This window comes from Nicotiana tomentosiformis, chromosome 5, assembly GCF_000390325.3.
Source record: "Nicotiana tomentosiformis chromosome 5, ASM39032v3, whole genome shotgun sequence".
NCBI classification, from domain to species: domain Eukaryota; kingdom Viridiplantae; phylum Streptophyta; class Magnoliopsida; order Solanales; family Solanaceae; genus Nicotiana; species Nicotiana tomentosiformis.
In genome coordinates, this window is record NC_090816.1 from 137590230 (window position 1) to 137599652 (window position 9423).

Sequence of the window (9423 nt, forward strand, 5' to 3'; positions counted from 1 at the left end):
ATTATATGTTCAGAGTCCCTTAGTCACAATTTGGTACGCTAGGTTAGGTGAGGCACCGAGTGCCGGTCTCGCTCCCAGGTTCGGGGCATGACAATAGTAACGAGCTACATAGTTACAGTTCATTTCTAGTAATTCCAGCAAAGAATAGACATGCTATCAAATCTGGCAGTTTAATATCAAATCAATTTTTTATACATTTTCTTTTCATGTAATCTGTATATCAAGAATCTTTCAGAGATTTCACAACAATGACAGATAGCAACTAAGTGCAACAACAAATGCAAATCAAGTACAACCTCTTAGAACAACAATCACTCACTGGGATCTCAGCCCTCATCACTCCCTAGGCTCCCATCCCTCATTACTCACTCTCAATGGGTACCCACGCTCACTGGGGGTGTACAAATTCCGGATATCTGCATGGACAACTCACGTGCCATAATATAAATATCACGTGCTGCACGGCCAACTCACGTGTTGCACGTCCAACTAACGTGCTATAGTATAATATAAAGATTTGCACGGACAACTCACGTGCTGCACGGACAACTCACGTGCTATGATATCAATATCTCACAATCAGGCCCTTGGCCTCTCTCAGTCATAAATCTCTCCAGTCTCTCGGACTCTCATTATTCATGAAATCAGCCCAAACAATAATGATATGATGTATCAATAATAATAACAAAGACTGAGATAAAATGTGCAAGTAAAAACTAAGACTGAGTACATATAGCATTTAGCAGACAATTCAACAAGTACGCGACCTTTGTAGGACTCAACAGTACTATCACATAGCCTAAGCATGATTTCTAACATGATTTACAGTCATTTTTTTATCAACACATAGAGAGCATATATATAACAACAAATTATTTAACTTTACAGTTTTTCGGGACGGACCAAGTCACAATTCCTCGGTGCATGCCTACAAGCCCGTCACCTAGCATGTGCGTCACCTCCAAAATAATTACATGATACCAAAATCCGGGGTTTAATACCCTCAGGATCAGATTTAAAATTGTTACTTACCTCAAAACGTGAAACTCTTTACTCTGCTATGCCTTTGCCTCGCAAATCGGCATCCTAATGCCTCGAATCTAGTCACAAATACTTCATTTCAGTCAATAAAATTTTTTGAAATTAATTTCATAAGAAAATACTAATTTTTTATAAAAATCTGAAATTTAGCTCAAAAATCGCTTGTGGGGCCCACGTCTCGAAACCCGACAAAAATTATAAAATCCGAAAGCCCATTCTACCACGAGTCTGCCCATACTAATTTTACTAAAATTCGACCTCAACTCGACCCTCAAATCTTCAATTTAAACTAAGAGAGTTTTCAATCTTTTCAAACTTAATTCGCCAATTAAATGATAAAAACAACCATGGATTCAGGTAATTTAACCAATATTGAGTTAAGAACACTTACCTCGTTGTTTTCCTTGAAAAACTCCCGAAAATCGTCTCTTCCCGAGCTCAAATCCGTCAAAAAACTTAAACTCTCTATCCATACCTCTCTTCTTCGCGAACGCGACAGGTCCCTCGCGTTCGCGAAGCACAACTCGACTGCCCACAAATTTAACCCTTCGCGAACGCGATGCTTTGCAAATCTTACCCTTCGCGAATGCGACCATGGCTTCGTGAACGCGAAGCTTTGCCAGCTCAGACCTTCGCGAACGCGACCGTCACCTCGCGAACGCGTAGAACAAGGACCCGGGGGTCCCCAATAGCCTCACTCTGCTTCGCGAACGCGACACCTCTCACGCATTCGCGCTGCACACACAGACCATACCTTCGCGTTCGCGTCCTCCCCTTCGTGGACGCGAAGAACAAAATCTCACACTCAGAAAACACTCTTCGCGAACGCGAAAGAGAAAATCAGAAAAATGCAGTAGCAGATATCAACAATCTCACCAAGGCAAAAAATGATCCGTTAACCATCCAAAACTTACCCGAGCCCCTCGAGACTTCAACCAAATATACCAACAAGTCCTAATAATCATACGGATTTAGTCAAACCCTTAAATCACCTCAAAACAACGCTAAAACCATGAATTATACCCCAATTCAAGCCTAATGAACTTTGAAATTTCTAATTTCTACGAACGACTCCGGAACCTACCAAATCACGTCCGATTTACCTCAAATTTTGCGCACAAGTCATAAAACTTCCCAAAAATTCAACTTTCAGTATTTCAAGCCTAATTCCACTACGGACCTTCAAATAATATTTCGGACACGCTCCAAAACCCAAAATCACCATACAGAGCTATTGGAATCATCAAAATTTAAATCTGAGGTCATTTATATATAGGTCCATATCCGGTCCACTTTTCTAACTTAAATTTTCAATTATAAGACTAAGTGTCTCATTTCACTCCGAATTCTTTTCGGACCCGAACCCACTAATCCGGTAAGTCATAAATCAATAGCAAGGCATAAATTGAGCAGTAAATGGAGAAATAAGGTTATAATATTCAAAACGACCGGTCGGATCGTTACACAAACCCTCGAAATATATGTTCTGCCTAGCGTTTTTGCATTTGCGAACATAAACGCCGCATCTGAGGCCTCGCACTTGAGAGAAAAAGTTCGCATTTGCGAACACAACTTACCATGACAGAATTCGCATCTGCAGAAAACACAGTCGTAGCTGCGACAACGCAGAAGTGCCAAACGAGCCATAAAAGCGAATAGCTGCGCATATGCGGTCATTGGGCCGCAAAAGCGGCCATCGCACCTGCGTGCAAAACTCCGCAGAAGCGAAGTTTCCTCCCATGCCTCAATCATCACAGAAGCGATCAGACTCACGCAGAAGAGGAGCCGCACCTGCGCTCCAAAATATCGCAGGTGCGAAGCACCAGAACCATACCTGCCCAAAGCATGAAAAATGATCTGAAGCTCGTCCGAAACATGCCCGGGGTCCCTGGGACCCCGTCCAATCTAACCAACAAGTTCCATAATATAACGCGGGCCTGCTCGAGACATCAAATCATATCAAACAAAGTCAAAACTACGAATCGCACCACGAATCGAACTTATGAATTTCTAAATCTTCCAACTTCCAAAACTTGTGCCGAAACATATTAAATCAACCCGGAATGACGTCAAATTTTGCATGCAAGTCCCAAATAACATAACAGAGCTAATCCAGCTCTCGAAATTGAAATCCGAGCCCAATATCAATAAAGTCAACTCTCGATCAAACCTATCCACCTTCCAAAACTTGAACTTGCCATGTTTTTGCCAAAATACTTCAAATTATCCTATGGACCTCCAAATCCAAATTCGGATGCACGTCTACGTCCAAAATCACCATATAAAGCTATTGGGATCATTAAAATGCCATTTTAGAGTCGTCTACACCAAAGTCAAATCCCGATCAACTCTTACCGCTTCTAAAGCAAGAATCCTTCGTCCAAATCAATCCCGAATCATCCGAAATCCTAACGCGACCACACACTCAAGTCATAACACATAATATGAAGCTGCTCGAGACCTTAAGCCATCGAACGAGACACTAATTCTCAAAATGACCGGGTGGATCGTTACAGTTCATAATAGTGAAGAGGTAAAAGGTAGAAGAGAAGAATGCTTTTGATAAAGTTGAAGCCATACAAAAAATAATATAAGATGAGTTGCAACTACATATTACAAATCAGAATCAAGAAAAACAAGGAAGTACTTCATTTTTGATGTTTGATTATCAAAATATTTTTGTCAAACAAATTTTTTTACCAAAAGGAAAAAATAATTTCTCTTACTTTTAAGCGGATATCATTTATAATTATAATTATAATTATCTTAATTCTTATGTTTATGTCACTGCTCCAACTAACATTTACACATTACTATCAAGTTATTTTAATCTAATCACTCATTCGTTTGCTAACATTATTACAAATCTTTAACAATTATTTTTAAAAATGATTCTCATTCCTCAATCAAATGCCAAAACTTTTTTCTTAAAAAAAGTTCACGTAAAATTTTTCTATAAAGTTCTCAGAATCTAAATTTTGGGGCGCAAGTGAAAATTAAAACTAACAAGAATTGTTGTGGGAAAGTTTGGATCTTCCATCTTTAATCAGTGGTTTCAAGTTCGAGCCTAGATATGAAAAAATTCACGTTAAGAAGTATTTCTTCTTGAATGGGCCTTGCGAAGTGGGAACCCGAATTAACTTAGGCCTTACATCGAGTGAGAAATAACAAAAAAATCATAAATTAAAATAGTTCTTAGATGAAAGAAAATAAAATGAGCTGAGATAAAGTCTTTTTTTTTTTAGAAAAACAAATTTATTGGGCCTGACGTTAAACCCATATCAGTTATGAGACATTATAGCCCATTAGGGATTAGAGCTGAAATATAAAGGGCTAGCTGAAAACCCTAGTTTCTGATCATATCCTTTCCCCTTCCCGTTCCGTTCAGCAGATCGCCGACGACAGCGGCGGTGACAGGGAAACATGGTCCACGTCGCCTTTTATCGTAACTGTAAGTCTTCAAATTTGTGTTCTTTCTCTTTATCCGTTTGCCGTGTTATTTCTTTATTTATATAATATCTGATGTCTGACTAATCATGATTGTTTGTGTTTGTCCTGCTGATTTCTCTGTCTTTTAATAATTAGTAGGAATTTAAGCAATTTGTAGGGTTCATTTTGACGGTGTTGATAAAATCGACCAGTTATAAGTTAGGAAGCTAAAGAATCTAATACGCGATACAAATTAGTAGTTGGTAGCTGTTATTGGTATTAGGTGCAGTGTTCTTCCGAGATTTGTATGTCAGTGGAAGGATGTAAAAGATTTCAAGAATCTCTAGTTTTAATATTGGAACGAAACATGCCCAAATTGAGCAGAAAGATATAGAAGATTCAAAATAACTGACCCAGCTCGTTTTGGGATTGATGACTGTTTTTGTATGATCATATACGTGGCAATATGGATACATAATGTTAGAAGAAGAGTTGAGCTTTTATTCTTATGTTATAATGCTTTATGCCATTGTAGGAACTTCATTTCTTCATGATCAGCTGATAAATATTGGAATATTTTAGAGATTTTTATGCCCGTGGAGGGATGTAAAGAATTTAGAGTAGTTTCAGGGAACTGCCTAATTTGTCTCTAAGGAAATATCATCTTTTTGGAATGAAACATGCCCAAAGGATCTTATAGGCTACCCCAGCTCATTTTCGGGTTGATGCATGTTTTTGTATGATCAAGCTCTTGTGGTCCGGCATTTCCCCGTACCCTGTGCATAGTGGTAGCTTAGTGCACTGCCCTTTTTTTAAAATTCTTGGTAGTATGGATTGGATTGCATTATGTTACAAGAGTTGTATTTTGACAATCCACTACAAATTTTGTATGAAATTGTAGTGTATTGTCAGCTGACAAAAGAACTTAATTTGAAAAAAAGTCGGTGACATGCATTAATACCTTTTTAAAGATCTTCAAGATGCATACCATTGTTTCTATCTGTGTTTTATCTTAATAGTTTTAGCATATATTTATTTTTATAATTTGATATGTACCTCAGATGGGAAGACCTTTAAGAAGCCTCGTCGTCCCTATGAAAAGGAGCGATTGGATGCAGAGTTGAAGCTCGTAGGAGAATATGGATTGAGGTGCAAGAGGGAGCTTTGGAGAGTTCAGTATGCTTTGAGCCGTATCAGGAATGCTGCAAGAATGCTTCTGACATTAGACGAGAAGGACCCACGTCGTATTTTTGAAGGCGAAGCACTCATGAGGAGGATGAACAGATATGGGTTATTGGATGAGAGCCAGAACAAGCTCGATTATGTCTTGTCTCTCACTGTGGAGAACTTTCTTGAGCGTCGTCTCCAAACCCTCGTCTTCAAGACTGGCATGGCTAAGTCTATCCATCATGCAAGAGTGCTAATTAGGCAAAGGCATATCAGGTAAAATTTGTTGCCAGTTTTAGTGACAAAGTTCAAATAAACAAGCTTAGTCTATACCTTATTTCCAATTTTTCCTGTGTCTGAATGTATGGTAGCGGGATCCTGAAGTGAATACTTTTTTAATTATCTGCTATGGTGCAATGGTATGTGGCACTTATGATATGGTTGGTAGGCGGGCAGTTTAATATCTAGCAATTGTTCTAGCCTTTGATCGCACATTTCGAGGGACTGTTGTGATGAGCGTATCATTGTGATTTTCTTTCTAAAAATTTCATTTATGATGCATTCTTTTCTGCTAAAGAACTTTAACATAAATATGAAATTCAGAGTAGAAATGTTTTTATAGATGTGCTCTTCTCGAAGTTCCTATGTTCAGGTCTTGGCTTTTCTTTTTTAGGTGCTCGACTGAAGAAGTCGAAGTTCTTTTGACCTAATGATTTCAGAACATATCCTAAAGGCTTTTACCAAGATGCTTTAACTAAGGAACCAAGATTCTTAGTCTGAAGATTTCTAAAGATTGTTTCTGTAAACTGAGGTTGTTTTTATTTTGGAAGCATTATGCATAGCAATTAATCTACGTTCCCTATTGTTTTAAATTGCTATTGAACAAAACAATATTCCCAGTGAGTTTGTGAAAACCAGTTTATCAGAATAATATCTCAACAAGGATATATTATCTGTTGTTTGTGGAAGTGGTTTTGCTTTCGTAAACATGGAATCTGATTGAATCATAGAGTTTTGAGAATCTAGACCATTTTCTTGATAAGATCTTGTTTATTCGCTCAGTGTAATTTATGTTAATGCATCTCAAAGTGGTTTGAGTTACTAGGTGTTCTTAGAAGCTAAATTTGTACTTGTTATACTTCCACCAACAGATATTTTTTTAACTAGAAGAAGCAAAAATTAGACGTGTCATCTATTGCATTATTTGTTAATGCGCTAATAGATTGAAATCAGGTGAGGTTTGCAAAGTCGTATGTTTTTCGGCGTGTATGGAGCTGACTCTATTTTGCGAAGTAGTTTTCTATGAGTTGATCTTTTCTTTATATAATTCTGTGAACATTAACTTTTACCTTTCAACACTCGCACTCGATTGCCCACAGGTTTCCTCAATTTTTTCTTTCTTTGGGTTTCCGTGTACTAATATTGTTGTGTTGCAGGGTTGGAAGGCAGGTGGTGAATGTTCCGTCCTTTATGGTGAGACTGGACTCCCAGAAGCACATTGACTTCTCTCTCACTAGTCCTTTCGGTGGTGGGCGTCCTGGAAGAGTAAAGAGAAAGAACCAAAAATCTGCTGCAAAGAAGGCTTCTGGTGGAGATGGAGATGAGGATGATGAAGAATGATCTCTTATTTTCATATGTGGAGCTTAATTCCAATGTAGTACGTCTCGTATCTGCAATTTTTGAGTTAATTTTGCTCTCTAGGCTTTTGGACTACATTTACTTTGAAGCTGTTATCCTGGTAATTAAGAGAGAACTATGTCTAGGTATGAATTTGATCTAAATTCCAAAGCTCGACCTATTTTTACTACTTAATTGGCTGCTTACTTGTTTTACTCATTCATATACAGTCAAATCTCTCTATAACAATTTTATTTGTTCCGAATAATTTTTGGATGTTATAGCGAAGAACTGTTATAGAGAACATATATTATAACATAATATAAAAATTGGTTTTGAAAAAGCTTGGCTTTTATAGAGAAGTGTTGCATAGGAATGCTATTATGGAGAGGTTTTAGGTTACATATTTTGGGAAGCTAAAGATTCATACAAAGAAGAGAACTAGTGTTAACAACTTTGTTGTTCATCATGGACGGGTGATCAGGCCAAATAATCTATTTTTAAAGTTTAATAAAAGTAATTATAGAAAAAGAAGAGGTTTTAGTGGAGTGGAGGACCATGTGATTTGATGTATGTGTGAACAAAATCAGTTGGGTCTAAAATGTGGGGATAAAAGCAGAAAATTCAGAGAAGAAGCAATTTATTTTTTTTAAAAGAAAAGAGGACCAATATTCACATCTACAAGTAATTATTATCACTTATTTTATGAATAAGATAAATGCATAATATTGGTCTCGTGGCATATCTTTTGAAATTTCCAATTTGTCTGACATACAAATTTGTCTCAAACATCATGGAATTTAATTGTGAATATGGGTTTTCCTTATCATTTGTCTATCAAGTAGACACGCTTCCAAATTCCATTATTGTTTCTAACTTTCAACGATACAATCATAAACGAGGTCTAATTTACATAAGATTGCAAGAAAATCACTAAAAATAATCACATTTTGAGTAGAAAAGTGAATACAACAGTTGATTAATATAGCAGTGCTATTTTGTGAATGCACGTGCAATTGTACATGCTACTTAAATCTATGTACAATAGCAAATGAACAAGGACATTATGAGTTCCGAAGGGTAAATTTTTTGCGGTTAGTTTCTACTTTCTAGCACTATTATAATATGAGTATTAGATATTCTAAGCCGAAAGGAGGCAAGCAAATAAAGGAAGATATTATGGGTCGACTACGAGAAAAGCAAGGCGTCGGACTAGGGCAAATTTATAGGGGAGATTATGGGCACTTAAACATATGGTCTATCTTAAAATTAGATATTTTAATATATATATTTTTGAAAATTGGTGTATAATATTAATTGTTGGTATCCATGCTCGAAAAAGGTTATATGGTGCACTTGGTTGAAAGTTGAGTTATTTACCAAAAAGAATATGAATCAATTTGCATTTAATAGTATATTCTGAGTTGAAAGGAGGAAAGTAAATGAACGAAGAGATTACGGCCAACCAGAGGCGGACCTATATGTTATTGTGAGGGGTCACTGGACCTCGTGAGTTTCGGCAAACATCTTGTATATGTATATGTATACACCTTGAAAATTATTATTTTAAATCACTTGACACGCTGAACACTAAAAATCTTTACCGAATACTAAGCAGAATACTATGCCCCTCGTATAAAAATTCTGGGTCTGCCCCTAGGCCGACTACAAGAAAAGCAAGGTGAATGGTGATGATATTGCCACACGATATAAGAGATAAATGATAGATGGTGATTATCAGTCAAAATAATAGCTTGAATGCAAGATCTTAGCCTGTCGTTTGTTGCCTTCTGCAAATTTAATGTCAATTTCAATTTTTTCAAAAAGAAAAATACTAAAATAGGTATTTTAATTCAACTTGGTAAGAAGTGCAATAATTCGTTCAGATTGGAATTGTTAGTTAAAAGCTTTCACTTGCGATTTAAATGAACATGAATTGTACTACTTCTTGATTTATTGAATACATAGCATTTTACCACTTAAATACTTAAATGGATAGATTAAAAAAAGTTGATCAACGTCGTAACTAGGAAGAAAATTAAGTCTAAATTAATTTGACGGAAGAAGCAATATGTTTTGCATGAAATATCAAATTTTATCCATAACATAATGAAAATAGGTTTTACAAAGATCTTTAGGGTAAAAGGTGTATAAGATTTGATCTTGAGT

General features: G+C 36.7%; 1 protein-coding gene across 1 annotated transcript; it reads left to right on the plus strand.

Annotated features, from left to right (window-relative positions):
• Positions 1-4329: 4329 nt before the first annotated feature.
• Positions 4330-7449, plus strand: LOC104117950 (small ribosomal subunit protein uS4y). The gene is made up of 3 exons (XM_009629101.4): positions 4330-4492; positions 5532-5913; positions 7074-7449. The coding sequence occupies exons 1-3, from the start codon at positions 4465-4467 to the stop codon at positions 7255-7257; spliced, it is 594 nt and encodes a 197-aa protein (XP_009627396.1). The 5' UTR covers positions 4330-4464; the 3' UTR covers positions 7258-7449.
• The last annotated feature ends 1974 nt before the right edge of the window (positions 7450-9423 follow it).

Excerpts from the sequence above, each read along its gene's own strand:
- LOC104117950 (XM_009629101.4), top strand. The coding sequence starts at position 4,465 with ATGGTCCACGTCGCCTTTTATCGTAACT. Across the intron at positions 4,493-5,531 it reads CGTCGCCTTTTATCGTAACT|ATGGGAAGACCTTTAAGAAG; the intron begins GTAAGTCTTCAA and ends TATGTACCTCAG. Across the intron at positions 5,914-7,073 it reads ATTAGGCAAAGGCATATCAG|GGTTGGAAGGCAGGTGGTGA; the intron begins GTAAAATTTGTT and ends GTTGTGTTGCAG.